This window comes from Cucurbita maxima, unplaced genomic scaffold (assembly GCF_002738345.1).
Source record: "Cucurbita maxima cultivar Rimu unplaced genomic scaffold, Cmax_1.0 Cma_Scf00021, whole genome shotgun sequence".
Classification (NCBI taxonomy): domain Eukaryota; kingdom Viridiplantae; phylum Streptophyta; class Magnoliopsida; order Cucurbitales; family Cucurbitaceae; genus Cucurbita; species Cucurbita maxima.
This window is the reverse complement of record NW_019272037.1, coordinates 32,225-47,426: the sequence shown is the minus strand read 5'-3', so window position 1 is coordinate 47,426 and position 15,202 is coordinate 32,225. Positions and strand designations below refer to the sequence as shown.

General features: G+C 35.3%; 2 protein-coding genes across 5 annotated transcripts in view; both read left to right on the top strand.

The window, feature by feature from the left end:
- LOC111495493 (vesicle-fusing ATPase-like) overlaps positions 1 to 5,245 on the top strand; it is a 13,033-nt gene extending 7,788 nt beyond the window's left edge. For all 4 annotated transcript variants that reach the window (XM_023145559.1, XM_023145561.1, XM_023145560.1 and 1 more), the window contains 8 exons: positions 2,165 to 2,296; positions 2,392 to 2,452; positions 2,578 to 2,637; positions 2,824 to 2,882; positions 2,990 to 3,077; positions 3,348 to 3,470; positions 3,892 to 3,957; positions 4,773 to 5,245. In XM_023145559.1, the coding sequence (XP_023001327.1) occupies positions 2,165 to 2,296; positions 2,392 to 2,452; positions 2,578 to 2,637; positions 2,824 to 2,882; positions 2,990 to 3,077; positions 3,348 to 3,470; positions 3,892 to 3,957; positions 4,773 to 4,916 (733 nt within the window). In that variant the 3' untranslated portion in view covers positions 4,917 to 5,245. The remainder of the gene's footprint in view (positions 1 to 2,164; positions 2,297 to 2,391; positions 2,453 to 2,577; positions 2,638 to 2,823; positions 2,883 to 2,989; positions 3,078 to 3,347; positions 3,471 to 3,891; positions 3,958 to 4,772) is intronic.
- A 1,290-nt stretch (positions 5,246 to 6,535) lies between these two features.
- Positions 6,536 to 11,703, top strand: LOC111495495 (inositol monophosphatase 3-like). The gene is made up of 12 exons (XM_023145565.1): positions 6,536 to 6,715; positions 6,826 to 6,881; positions 6,975 to 7,025; positions 8,105 to 8,185; positions 8,285 to 8,388; positions 8,478 to 8,562; positions 9,325 to 9,379; positions 9,464 to 9,507; positions 10,889 to 10,957; positions 11,034 to 11,134; positions 11,204 to 11,260; positions 11,451 to 11,703. The coding sequence occupies exons 1-12, from the start codon at positions 6,703 to 6,705 to the stop codon at positions 11,539 to 11,541; spliced, it is 807 nt and encodes a 268-aa protein (XP_023001333.1). The 5' UTR covers positions 6,536 to 6,702; the 3' UTR covers positions 11,542 to 11,703.
- Positions 11,704 to 15,202: the final 3,499 nt, after the last annotated feature.

The following is a 15,202-nucleotide window of genomic DNA, read 5'->3' as shown; positions in this document are numbered from 1 at the left end:
AAAAAAAAAAAAAAAAAAAAAAAAAAAAAAAAAAAAAAAAAAAAAAAAAAAAAAAAAAAAAAAAAAAAAAAAAACAGCCTCCAAAGCTGGATAAAACACAATTAGATGTTAATTTGTTGTGACTAAGGAGTGATTTCTTTCGTATGTAATCCACAAACCTCAATTAAGGAATGAAATTTGGGAGGAATTGAAGGATTCTTTGCTAATGATGTTGCTGATTGCAAAATTTCAATTGAGTTCCTTTTATCAATAACTGAAAAAAAAAAAAAAAAGGAAACTTTCAAATGCAAGTGCAAGAGTCTTTGATAGAAAATTCATCAGTCTCTATATTAATTAAATGTGCTTCAGATTTCTCATTACTCATACTAACATTAGATGCTTTATCAGATTCAACATAATTAACAATTGGAGAGGAGAGAGAGTCCTTAGTGGTGGGAGAGTTAATGATACTGTTGGTTAAAGTGACAATTGAATATGGAGGAGTGATCATTTGAAGTGAAAGAGTGAGTAGATTGTGAAGGGGGCTGCTGTAACTTTGGAGAGGAAATGAGGAACTGACCACAAGCTTCTTCCAAAATGTCTAAATTAATCTCTAAATTTTCAGGGATACCTGAGCAGCCTTTCTTCTGAGTATAATGGAGAGGGTAGGTTTCAATGAGTCTATTTTTCATTTTTGAGACATGAAATATAAGTTTGGAAGTGATGAAACCTGAATAGACGATGGAGGAAACCATACATTATCTATAAATGTTGCATAACCTCAAGGTCATCCTGAAGTAAAAGACCATCCAACTTTTGCAGCTAATCATGAAAAAGAAAAGAACTCAACTCGACATATTTGGCCACAAAATCCTCATATGACAAAGTAAAACCTTCCTCCATCATAACTTGATTTATTATCTTTAAATTCACTGAATTGACAAGGCCCCATGATCTACTTGGAGTATCTAAAGGATAAATATCCCCAAAAGGAAGAGAAAAATTCCCAAACTGCAAATTGAAACTGAAGTTTGAACTGCAAATTCCCAAAATGGTGTCTTTTTGTTATCAACTTCTCTCATAAGTATCCATCTATTGGAAATACCAAGTAGATATTAAATTGATAGAGAAGTTCAAAGAAAAATTGCATAAAAGGAAAGATGAAGAAACTATTCTAGTGTTTTGTAATTGTAAAGTTGAATGCATGAATATGGAGAAAGAGAACATGAAAGCCTTTTCTAATTTACCACTCTCAATTCAATGATATGGTCAGCACTATATTAGTGAAAAGGAATTTCGGACAAAAAATGCAAATTTGGATGTTAACTCAATTCAGTTTTACCTACAACACTATTTGTAGTTTAAAATTATAAGCTTCAGATTCAGCTTGAGCATAAATCAACTATTAAAGCATCTATCATCGATTAAAAAGTCGGATGTTCAATTTTCCACCTCATATGTTGTTGAACTTCAAAAACCTTTTTTTATAAGCCTTAGGTATTCTTATGTAATCAACTTGTCTTATGTAATCAACTTGAGCATAGCTCAACTAGTTATGACATTATACCTTAAACCCAGTCAGAGGTTCAAATAATCACCTCCTCATAGTGAGCTAAAAAAACGTTGATTTTTTCACGTAACATGGTATTCATTATGATTTAGTCATGCTTGATTTTTTCATGTGTGTGCCGTGTATCATTCTAGAAACTCTGAATACCCTAGGCTTCTGTTGGCAATACACTTCTGCACAATTGTATTGATATTGATTTTTCAAATCTGTCACCTGAGACCTGGATAGAACCCTCAATCAAGAATTTACTGTTCACATTCAAGTTTTAGGAATGCTCACCTCTGATAGCTAGGGAAGATCTCAACCCTTTGTTTATAAAAGTAATTGATAGGACATAAATTCCAGTGAATTATGAACAGATTGAATAGGAATATTTTTTGTGATACTTTAATATCAGCTTGTTGCAGTTAAATTAATGGTTTTTGTATTTGATAAGGGAGAGTTTATTCCATTACTTGTTTTGTATCTTTCTTCTTTCATTTGGAGTGGGAGGGATGACAACCTCTTGTATTGATCTAATATGTTTCTCTAGTTATTTGGAACACTCAAACCCTGTTGGATTTCTTAAAATTTAAGTAATAGTCCTTAATGTGTACTATGTTACTGCAATTGTAGGCTTAACGGTATGGTGGAATGTGGTGGACGACATAAGCACATTTATGAAAGAGCAATGCTACTTGTAGAGCAAGTTAAAGTGAGCAAGGGAAGTCCACTTGTTACTTGTCTTCTCGAAGGCCCTAGTGGCAGGTATGCTTCGTCAAGTATTTTTCCTTTCTTTAATGCAGAACCTTTATTACACAGTTTAATTTGTTAGTTATGGCTAAGACCTCACCCATCTACAGTGGCAAAACTGCAATGGCAGCTACTGTTGGTATCGACAGTGAGTTTCCATATGTCAAAATTGTAAGTTATTTTTCAATTTTGTGTTTAGATTTTTATTCCCTGTTCATGCATTTACATCCGTCTGTACTGTCTCTTTACCTGGTTTTCAGTTCATCTTTTTTTCCCTCCCTTTTTTTGTTGGTTAGATATCAGCTGAGTCTATGATTGGCCTTCTTGAGAGCACAAAATGCGCTAAGATTGTCAAGGTTTGTCAGTGCTTCTATGACTGCTAGCTTGTCACTCACCTTACTGTTAACAAGGCTTATATTGAATCAAAATTTTCTGTTCGATAATTATGTCTACAGAAAGTCATATGTGAGTTATGTTGAGTTTTTGGCTAATGGCCTGTGAAATTTATTTGAAGGGACTTATGATGTGTCGCTGTTTGATAGGTTTTTGAGGATGCATACAAATCTCCATTGAGCATTATCATTCTCGATGACATTGAAAGGTAATTGTTGGTAATTCTGACAATCATCCGTCTACAATTCCTCCTAGGTATTAACTTATTAGTATCCTCGCCAAATCTCTTTCTGATAGTAAGGTGCCCTATTGCAGACTACTGGAATATGTTGCCATTGGTCCTCGTTTTTCAAATTTGATGTCTCAAGCACTGATGGTTCTTCTCAAACGACTTCCTCCCAAGGTTTCTTCAATTTTGTGAATCTGAAGTTTTTAATTCACACCTGTTTCATTCTCATTAGTGTACGGTAGTGATTTATATAGATATCCTGAAGCTGGGAGGTAAAGTTTATACTCCATGTGAATACAAATGTACTAATCGCTTTCATGTTTTGGCTTTTCATCCATGGCACTCTTCTATTACTTTTTTTCTTTTTGGGTGAAACACTCTTCTATAACATAGCAATCTTACTGATAGTTACTAATCTATTTATCATTTGAATTACATATCCAGGGTAAAAAGCTTCTGGTAATTGGAACAACTAGTGAAGTGGGCTTTTTAGATTCTGTTGGTATTTGTGATGCTTTCTCTGTCACCTATCATGTTCCGACATTGAAAACAGATGATGCAAAGAAGGTAAATATTGAGTACTCTTGCCATCCTTCTCGTATCATTTCAGATCTGCAGTCATTTGTTATATTCGTATGATATTAAATGATAAAGGTCCTGTACCATGTGGCTTGAATTGCTATTTCCTGGTTTACTTTTGATCTCAGAAACTTCTTACCTATAATCATAGAAAATTATGCTGAGAAAAGATTGAAAATTGCTCATCATGCGTTCGCCTATCAGAGAAATATTAGTTGAAGGATACTTGGTTTTTTAAGTTTAGAAAATTGTAATATTATCTTACCAAATCGCAGATTTCTTTTTTCAGGATTAACTTATTTAGACTTGCATTGAACTCGTAATGCCCTCTGTTTTACTTTTTTATTATTTTTTTATGGATAACTGAACCGAAAGGATACCGTGCTCTTTCTGTTTCATCGTATCTCAGGTGATGCAACAACTGAATGTCTTTGCTGATAATGATGTGGATGCTGCTGCGGAGGCTGTCAGTGATGTATGTTCTCCATCTCTCTTTAACCTTTTTCTGCAGTTATGTTTTATTGAGTTTTGTTAAATACCAAAACATGATAGATGTATTTAGTTTGGCCTTATTGGCTGCTGACATGATCATTTGCACCAGATTAATAGGAGTTTAGGGATCCAATTGTGGTTTTATTTTGCTCGAGAATAAGTGAGCTTCATTTTTAGTTTTTAGAAAATTAGATAGCTTCCTAACAATTTGTGTTTACTTTCCTTGAATTACTACTTTTTGTTTTTAAACTTGGACTAGGACTGAACACATTTTTACAAAATGATATTATAGAACAAAAGAAGAGTCAATAAACAAGTTATTTGTTTTTTTTTTAATTAAAAAATATTCTAGAAATGGAAAAACAGATGATTAACAAAATAAAATAATAGAATTGTTATTGTTATTGTATTAGGCCTAAGAAATGGTATTGAGCTTTATGGCCCAATGGAGATTGAATACAGCTATTGAGTAAAACTGGGACTTGTTCCCATTAACCCTCCTTGATTATTGTGAGATCGAAATCATCTGGTTTGGTTAATTTTTAACAAAAAAGAAAACTAATAGCATCATATTCTCTCCGCATTGCTGAATGAATTACTCTCATGAATCTGGTAATGAATGTAAAATGGATTTCATTTGAATATTGGAAGTAATTGAATAGGTATATTTATTATTCCAATTGAAGTGCTCGATCTTTGAAAATTGGCAATAATTTTGATATATTCTGTGATGAGCCTGAAGAATTCAGCATTTTATTATGACCCCTTTTTAAACATGTGGATTTACTCTGCCATCAGATGCCCATCAAGAAGCTGTACATGTTAATCGAGATGGCTGCTCAAGGTGAGCGTGGTGGAGGCGCAGAAGCAATCTATTCTGGCTCACAAAAGATCAAGATCTCTCACTTTTTCGACTGCCTCCAGGATATCATCCGATACTAGATAGATTGAGATTCTTCTTTCATTTGTTTTTCGCCTTATAATCATAATCTTTTCTTTTGATACCTCTGGTGACGGGGCTTTGATAATTTTGAACTCCATGGTTGCCGACTGCTAGCTCTGGTTGTTTTATTGAGATTGGTTGAGGTACGTGTAAGCAGAAAATTTTTGAACTTTGGTACTCCACAGTACAGAATGCCGAGGTAACCAATTGCAACTGCCATTGATGGATAGAAATGGGAACTGAACTCATTTTGTTGTTCAACCCAACTGCTGATTTGAACAATTGAACGTATTATTTAATTTTTTAATCAGATTGTGAATTGGAGTTATTTGATAATCTCATAATTATTCCTTCGGAGTTATTTTCCCCTTTATTGCAATTCAAATATCCTCCATGGATTCTTCCTCTGTTTTCTATGTTCTTGTGTTGTTGATCTTCTTGTTGCAGGAGAATAGTAAGGGATTCTTCCTCTGTTTTATAACTATCGATGCTTCTTAAGATACCCCAAAGTTTAACAACATTCTTCAAGAATTCATCATCTTAGCTGAACACATTTTTGGAGTCATTATAAATGTAACCTTTTGACATTAAATCTCATACAAGGTGATGCGTTTTTTCTATTTAGAGTATTTACATGTTTGAATTTTCAAGAATGATTTTAGCTCATGATTTAAAAAAAAAAAAAAAAGTGCGAACAAGGAGAACGTGTATATGTGAAGAAAGGAAAATTTCTGTGTTAATTAGTTGAACTATGTTGGATCTCCTTACCCGATAGTTATATGCTGTAAGTTGTTGTTCTTCTCTTTTACTTACATTCTCATATAACATCAATTTCAATTTCTTAAATCTTGGTTTCAAAACTCTTTTTCGAAATCTCTTTACCCTTGTTTTCTAAAACTTTTTTCTTTAACTGGGGTTAGAGGCGCGAGCATACATCACTTGGCCGTAGGCGATACAAGAACGAATAGACTTAACTCACTTGTTGCTGGAAAGTGAGTGCCGCACAATCAAAGTCCGCTACCATTAAAGTGCAATTGTGACAAAGTAGTTGAATTATGTTGGATTTACGGCGACGCAAGAACGAATAGACTTAACTCACTTATTGCTGGGAAGTGAGTGCCGCACAATCGCAAGTTCGTTGCCATCAAAATGCGATTGTGACAAGTAGTTGAACTATGTTGGATTGAGTTAGAGAAATTACCCAATATACACTATCATCCAATTAGGCAAACTTGGAAAATTGGGTGAGACCAAAAGAGCATCTTTGGGGCATATTCTAAAACACCCTCTACAATACTCCCCCGCATATTCCATCTTCCTTCACATTTTATTTTTCGAATATAAAAATATTCTCTGAAATTACATTTAATTTTTAAAAGTACTTTCTGAAATTTATTCCAATTTTAAAAATTCTTTTTTCCTTTATCTAATTAATTTTAAGTTAAATTATGATTTTTTTGTTTAACTTAATGATCCCAATAGTTCAAAATTAATTAAAAAATTTGATAAAATTTGTACTGTCCACTTGGATTACTCGAATAATATTTAGAGTTTCAATGAAAACGAAATAAATAAAGGATTAAAAAAAAAATTAAAATTATGTAAATGTTGAAATATTTTCAAAAACTATTCTCAAAATTTTGAGCAGCCAGTTTTCTCCTCCACAGATTTCTATCTTCTTCTAGATCGAAATCACTTGTTTCTGATCCTATCGTCTCCATTTCATCAATTCCTTCAGCTCTCTCCATTCCACGAGCGAGCTTTCTTGGGAAGATAATTGAAGCGATGGCGGAAAATGGTATGAACTCTCTCCGATTTTGCTCTAATTACTCCTCCCTCGTTTAATTGTTTGTTTGCTGGCGGAAAACGGGTAAAATTGAAATGTTGTTTGATTGATTTTGTTTTTAGTCTGTCTCGAGGAGTACCTTGCTACTGCAGTAGATGCTGCCAAGAGAGCTGGAGAGGTTTTTCTTCTTTCTTGGGTTCTATTTCATTTGCTTCATTCAATCTCTTCTGATGATCCCTTCAATCCTATTTGATTTTGTGGTGTTTCTTAGATAATTCGCAAGGGGTTCTATCAGACAAAGCATGTAGAACACAAAGGCCAGGTGATTAGATTTTGACACTGATTGAAGTTGTGAGGAAATCGTTTGTTTATTGAACTCTCTCATTTATTGAAATCTTGTTTGAAATCATAAGTCCACCGTTAGCCGATATTATTTAGGATTGGACTTTCTCTTTTGGATTTTCCATTAAGGTTTTTAAAGCGCGTTTGCTAGGGAGAGGTTTCCACACCCTTATAAAGAATATGCTTCGTTCCCTTCTCCAATCGATGTGGTACCCCCAATCCACCCTCCTTCGAGGCCCAGCATCCTTGCTGGCACACTGCCTCGTGTACACCCCCTTTGAGGTTCAGCTTCCTTGCTGGCACATTGACCGATGTCTGGCTCTAATACCATTTGTAACCGTCCAAACCCACCGCTAGTAGATATTGTCCTATTTGAGCTTTTCCTTTTGGGCTTCCCTTCAAGGTTTTTAAAACGCGGATGCTAGAGAGAGGTTTCCACACTCTTATAAAGAATGTGCTTCGTTCTCCTCCCCAACCGATGTGGAATCTCACAATCCACACCCTTTCGGGGCCTAGATCTCACAATCCACCTTCTTTCGGGGCCTAGCGTCCTCGCTGGCACTTGTTTCCTTCTCCAATCGATGTGGGACCCCCCCAATCCACCCCCTTCGGGGCCCAACGTCCTTGCTGACGCACCGCTTCGTGTCCACCCCCTTCGGGACTCAGTCTCCTCGCTGGCATATCACTCGGTGTTTGGCTCTGATACCATTTGTAACCGTCCAAGCTTATCGCTAGCAGATATTGTCCTCTTTGGGTTTTTCCTTATGGGCTTCCCCTCAAGGTTTTTAAAACGCGTCTGCTAGGAAGAGGTTTTCACATGTTAGGAAGAGGTTTTCACACCCTTATAAAGCATGCTTCGTTCTCCTCACCAACCGAGGTGGGATCTCACACATTTGAATGGTATTATGGTAAACAGGGGAAGGGGTAGAAGTCAAGCTGAATTTTAGTGTTTAGATGGCTGTAGTATTTACAATGTGAACGAGCATGATTTTATTGAAACATTTTGGAGTGAATTCTGCTAAATGACTACATGTCTATTAATATTGACATGGATTGCAGGTTGATTTGGTCACTGAAACTGACAAGGCTTGTGAAGATCTCATTTTTAATCATCTCAAGGAGCATTATCCCTCACATAAGGTCTAATTCTTTAACTCATTTTTAAGTTACCCATTATTGAATGAAGAAAACATAGACCTTTCGTCTAACTCCTGAATTATTTCAAACTGGCTACCTCAGTTTATTGGGGAAGAAACAACTGCTGCTTGTGGGCATACCGAGTTAACCGATGAACCAACGTGGATCGTTGATCCTCTTGATGGAACAACAAACTTTGTTCATGGGTACCCATCCATGCCTGCAATATAGGTTCCTTTTCTTTATTTATCTATAGCTTTTGCTAACCTTAATATCATAACATAACAATTTGTAGGTTCCCTTTTGTGTGTGTTTCTATTGGTCTGACCATTGGAAAGGTTCCCACAGTTGGAGTTGTCTACAATCCTATTATTGAAGAGGTGAGAATCACATAGTTTCAGTGACAGGATGTTATATTAGATGCTAGTTCAGACTCCAGGTTGCTACACTTGTTTGGCTAAATTCAGCTTTGTGATACTCTTATATTCCCAAATAGGGACACAGTTCACAGTTTTTCATAACCATTTGATCAAGTGACATGTGACATCCCACCTCGGGTGGGGAGGAGAACAAAGCATTCTTATAAGGGTGTGAAAACCTCTCCCTAGCAAACGCGTTTTAAAAAACCTTGAGAGGAAGTCCAAAAGGGAAAGTTCAAAGAGGACATTATCTGCTAACGGTAGGCTTGGGCCGTTACAAATGGTATCAGAGCTAGACACGGGGCGATGTGCTAGCGAGGAGGCTGAGCCCCAAAGGGGGGGTGGACACGAGGTGGTGTGCCAGCATGGACGCTGGGCTCTGAAGGGAAGTGGAGTGTGACATCCCACGTCGATTGGGGAGGAGAATGAAACATTCTTTATATGGGTGTAGAAACCTCTCCCTAGCAGATCGTTTTAAAAACCTTGAGGGGAAGCCCGAAAGGGAAAACTCAAAGAGGACAATATTTGCTAGCGGTAGGCTTGGACCGTTGCAGATAAGTTCTGTTAAGCATGTGAGTACTGTTGGCTTTGATAGGATCAAATCGACCATTTTATGGTACAATAAGTGAAATATATTTATCATCTTCTAGGGACCTGTTACAATGTTTTATTTATCCATTTCTTTCTAAGCCAATCGTATTGGTTTGTTTTCATGGTCTCTAGCTTTTTACTGGAATTCGTGGAAAAGGCGCCTCTCTTAACGGTAGGCCTATAAAAGGTGAGTATGTGGCACTTCAACGCCTCTGAAATTTTGAAATTGTATATTCGTTTATCTCAAATGCTTCTATTTCTTATCTTACAGTATCCTCTCAAGACGAATTGTTGAAGTCTCTTCTTGCAACTGAGGTATGTTATTAAAAAGGATTCCATGAGTCCTTTCGAGTGTTATGGGCCTCACAGCCACTTCTTTATCTTGCTGTTCTTGTGTTGAGGATAAACTAGGATTTGCTGAATTGTGTTCATCATTCTGAATAGATTCTGAAAAAGTCTCTATATTTACATTTCTGTTAAGTTTCCCCTCAATTGTCTTCATGATACGCATTTTGATTTTCTATTATGGATTATCTTCGGGTCATACTTTGTCTTATAAGTAGCAGGTAAGTTGAGTATAACTTTACAATGACGATGGATATTGAAACCATGTTCCAACACCTTAGATTGTAGAAAGATTTTCTTAGACAGTGTAGGGAAAAACAAATTTCAAATGGTGATATGAGTTTGCTCAAGCCCACCGCTAGCAGATATTATCCGCTTTAGCCTATTATGTAACGCCGTCAGCTTTAGGGTTCCATAATGTGTCTACTAGGGAGAGGTTTCCACACCTTTATAAGAAATGCTTCATTCCCCTCTGCAATCGATATGGGATCTCACAATCCACCTCTTTTGGAGGTCCAACGTCCTCGTTGGCATATCGTCCGATGTCTGGCTCTGATAGTAACAGCCCAAACCCCCACTAGCAAATATTGTCTGCTTTGGCTCATTACGTATCGTCGTTAGCCTTACAGTTTAAAACATGTCTGCTAGGGGAGGTTTCCACACCCTTATAAGGAATGTTTTGTTCCCTTCTCCAATCGACGTGAGATCTCACAATCAATCCTCTTGGGGGCCCAATGTCCTCGCTCGCACACCATCCGGTGTCTGGCACTGATACCATTTGTAACAGTCTAAACCCACTACTAGCAGATATTGTCCGCTTTGGCCTGTTACGTATCACTGTTAGCCTCACGGTTTTAAAACGCGTTTGCTAGGGGAGGTTTCCACATCCTTATAAGGAATGCTTCGTTCCCCTCCAATCAATGTGTGATCTAACAATCTACCCCTTTGGGGACCCAACGTCCTCGCTTGCACCCCGTCCGGTGTCTGGATCTGATACCATTTGTAATAGACAAACCCACCGCTAGCAGATATTGTCTGTTTTGGCCCGTTACGTATCACCATCAGCCTCACGGTTTTAAAATGCGTTTGCTAGGAGAGGTTTTCACACCCTTATAAGGAATGCTTCGTTCCCTCTCCAATCAATGTGGGATCTCACATTTGTCGAATAGCGATTTTATTTATTTCTTATATATATATATATATATATTAGTGAATACATACTTCTATCAGTGATGAAGAGAACCATCTTTCCTGCCAACATTGATGTTAAATCATACCCATAGTTTTTTTCTACAACTTGCCAATCTTACACTTTTGACCAAATTAAAAGTTGATCTTAATGGATGAACAGGTTGGAACCAAACGTGACAAGTTGACTGTAGATGCTACCACAGACCGAATTAATCGTCTTCTTTTGAAGGTATAACGAGACCTTAACTCGGTTCCCTATGACATCCTGTGATTTCCACATTTATGTCAATGTCTTCTTCTTATAGGTGAGATCAGTCCGAATGAGTGGTTCTTGTGCACTGAACCTCTGTGGAGTAGCCTGTGGAAGGATTGATTTATTTTTTGAAACTGGTTTTGGAGGTCCTTGGTATGATATATAAACTATCTGTCCATTGTTCATCTAAGACATCACACTTACACTATATTAATCATTCAGGGATGTCGCGGGCGGTGCTGTTATTGTCACAGAAGCTGGCGGGCTCGTGTTTGATCCGTAAGTAGTAGCAAGAACTCGAGTCGAGTCTGTTACTCTTTTGACTCTACTCTAATGAGCTAACCATTTCGTAACTGAAATACAAAAGAAAAAAGCATTTATCTATCGGCGAATGTTCGTGTAACCGAGTTGTTTTCTAGCTTAGGAAATTTAGAAACTTGGTTTTGATGGATATTGATTGTAATGGCAGCTCTGGCAAGGATTTTGACGTAACATCTCAAAGGGTAGCAGCTTCCAACCCTCTTCTAAAGGATGCATTTGTGGAGACTTTGGAGCTTTAAGTGCGTAATGATCTTCAACTTTCTATATCTTGCAACAGTTTTGTTCTTTCTTTGATCTTCAAATAGCAATAGGGTGGATGTTGATGTTGATTCATTGTAATCTTGATTATCCAATTATGAAAAAAACTATACGACGCACCTTGCATCGTATAATTTTAAAATAAAATGTTCAAGAATAAGATTGCTTGGAAATAAAATGTTGAATGAGTTTCGTATGGAAGCTCGTTTTTGGAAAAACTTTGGACAAAAATGTATTAAAATTATAAGTTATTTTTCTAAACTTTCATAATCCTGTTTATTTGGTTAGTGGGCTTTAAAAAATGTATAGTAGGTATATAATTTTTAATTTTTTTATTCAATAAGATCGTTAGCTTTATAAAAATGCCTAATATTCTTGAAACTTACAATCTTTTGTCCAATAGATCTCTAAATTTTTTATTTGGTATCCAATATATAAAAATGCGTATTGTGATAATATTTTAGGTGGAAATACTCATTTGAAATATTCCAAGACTGAAGATAATATCTACTATCAGTGAGTTTTGACTATTTCAAAGTATTAGAGCCAGTCATTGTGTGATGTGCGAGCGAGGAAGCAGAACTTTAAAGAGGGATGGACATCATCAGGCAGTGTGCCAGCCAGAATGCTAGGCCCCAAGAAGGGTGGGCGAGGTCCCACATCAATGGTGGGCGAGGTCCCACATCAATTAGAGAACAACCAGAATGTTAGGCCCCAAAGAGGGTGGGTTGAGGTCCCACATCAATTAGAGAAGAGAATGACGCTAACCCCAAAAGGGGTGAATTGAGAGATTCCACATCAAGAGAGAAGAAGAAAATAGGAAGAACAAAACATTATGTACAAGTGTTGGAAATCTCTCCTTAACATACCACTTTAAAAACTTTGAGTTGACAATATTTGCTAGTAGTGAATTTAGACGGTTATATAGAGTCTAATATTCGTGGGCCTCTAACTATAATGTTCGCATGAAATCTAATACATGAACCAACTTAAAAAATACAAAATTAATAAATTTAAGACACATCATCTTACAAATAACAACAATACTTATCGAATTAGCCTTAAATAATAAAAAGTAAATGGAAAAACATCTTAAGAATCAAAAGTTTAATTTTTCTTAATTACTATATTTCTCATCACATTTAAAGTAAAAATTAAATGAAAAATCAAATCAGTCGATATTAATGGTGTCAAATACAAATGTTACAGGTCAATAAATTTTGTATACGACTAAAATTTTATTTAACCTATCTAAAATAAGAAATAAGGTCGGATTTGGTAATAATTTTGTTTTTATCTTTTTTTTTAACAATATTTTTGAAATTATGTTCAAAATGCTATTTTTCGTGTTATTTTCAAATTTATTATACATTTAATAAATAACGCTTTTTTCATGATAATAATATTACCTCATAACATTGAACATTTAAAGCCATCTATTTCTGTATTAAACATAAAAAAAAAAAAGTAACCAATAAATAACTCATTTATCCATTCTTATAAATACGTACCAACCTTCTCCTTCATCAAACCATCAAATACTCTTCATCATCTTCAAACTTTATCGCCATGATTAAGGTTCTTTTGTTCGTGACTCCTCTTCTCCTCTACGTCCTATTGCTATCGTCACTCGCAGCGGCAACCCAACGTTTAGGTTTGGTTGACAGCTACAAACCAATAAAAAATATAGATGAGTCACATATTCAAAACTTAGGTGAGTTCTCAGTGAATGAACACAACAAACAGGCAAAAACATAACTCCACTTCCAAAAAGTGATTAGTGGAGAAATGCAAATTGTGGCCGGGACTAACTATGACCTTCGATTGACAACTCTTGAGGGGACTGATAGCCGAACCTATGACACCCTTGTGTTCACTGATCTCAACAACAAGAACAACCTAATCAACTTCTTTGACGTCCAACTAGACTTCTTGCTTCTTATCAAATAACTATATGTGTTTCTAATTCTCTATCTTTTTTATATTATGTTATAAAGGTTTGAAATCTCGATCAAATTTGTTTATGTATGGTTTAAAACCTAATACAAGTATAATTTAGTTAAATAAGATATATAATGAATCTAAACAACTAATTTCAATGCAAATAAAATTAATTTCAAATATTGTGCTATCATTAACTTATAATGACATTTTTTTAATGCTATAGCATTTATAGCTTTAATGTGTACTATAATAAAGTTATTTATTCATTTATAATTATTATAATCACATTTTTTTTAATAAAATTTAATTCAAAAACTCATTTTTTAACTAAATAAACACACATGAAATTCTGGTGACCCATTAAATACCATAACTTCCATTCATAATTGAAATTTCATAATCTATTTCAAGAGTACTATTCAATCCTTTCCTAACATAAAGTTATTCAAGCTATACAAGAGAAAATATTCTCCACTGGAAAATTATTCAAACAATACAAGACAAAATATTCACTATTTGCAATGATGTTCAACGAACCGCTATCATGTCAAGACTTCACTTTGAAGTGTAAGTCCTCTATCATCTTCAATTTCCCGTAAAATACCAACAATCCGAACTTTATTTGTACCTATATGTGTTGTTCGTTCCATATGTATATTCTAGTCATATCGTTTCCTAAACTTGTCGTAGTTTTATCGTTCTTATACATATCAAAATCATATTGTTAAATGAACATATCTTAGTCATATCGTTTCCCAAACGTATCCTAGCCATATCATTTTATGACGTATCCTAAACATATCGTCTTATCAACTATCATAATCATATCACTTTCTATACATAACCTAATCATATCGTTTCAGGACATATCGTAATCATATCGTTACATTACGTTTATCGCATCCTTCTCGTATCCTATTTCAAACTTATTGTCGAACGCATCATACCATAAGTGTTATCATACCATTTACAAATCATAACATATACATATCATATATCTTAATCATATCGATTCATAAACAATCACAAATATCAATATATAGGACATGTGCAGAACCACAGGGCACGTGTTAACATCAAATATAACTATGTCGATAGTAAGGTCACTTACCTGATTAGCGTAGGCTGGTGTCATCAATTTATCCTTGAGAAGAAAGTTCGATTTTGTCCTTTGTATCGAAGTAAACCTATATGAACCATGACATCAATTTCAATTTCAATTCTCTAAATTTTACATGGGTCCATGTGTTAGACTTGTTGGATTTTATGTACCAAAACTCATAGTTTGTAAACAAAAACACATTCTATTTTCAATAAAGTTATTATTGATGTTTATTCAATAAAGATTGTTATTTTAATAAAGTGAATTTTACGATTATTAATCTAAATCCAATAAACTAAGAACACTCTGGCTATAGTATGATTACTTGAACTATATGTAGAGACATAAGAGTGAATCAAGTACAAGTATATAGTCAAAATGATCTATAGTATAGGGATAAGGCTGAGTGCCTTATCCTGGGGACACTATGGATGCGGCCCCTATTTGTATATGACATAAACAATGTGATCACTAAATTATACATGCGGAGACATGTGAGTGGGGCGTCCTATGCAATGAGTATTGCATAAGATCGGACAATGAAGAAAATCACTCTCACTTTATAATGTCGTTTACTATTGAGAGTGGTTTTCTTT

Coding starts and splice junctions, on each gene's coding strand:
- LOC111495495 (XM_023145565.1), top strand. Junction 8,563..9,324: donor ACAATCCTATTATTGAAGAG/GTGAGAATCACA, acceptor CATGGTCTCTAG/CTTTTTACTGGAATTCGTGG. Junction 11,261..11,450: donor GGCGGGCTCGTGTTTGATCC/GTAAGTAGTAGC, acceptor TTGTAATGGCAG/CTCTGGCAAGGATTTTGACG.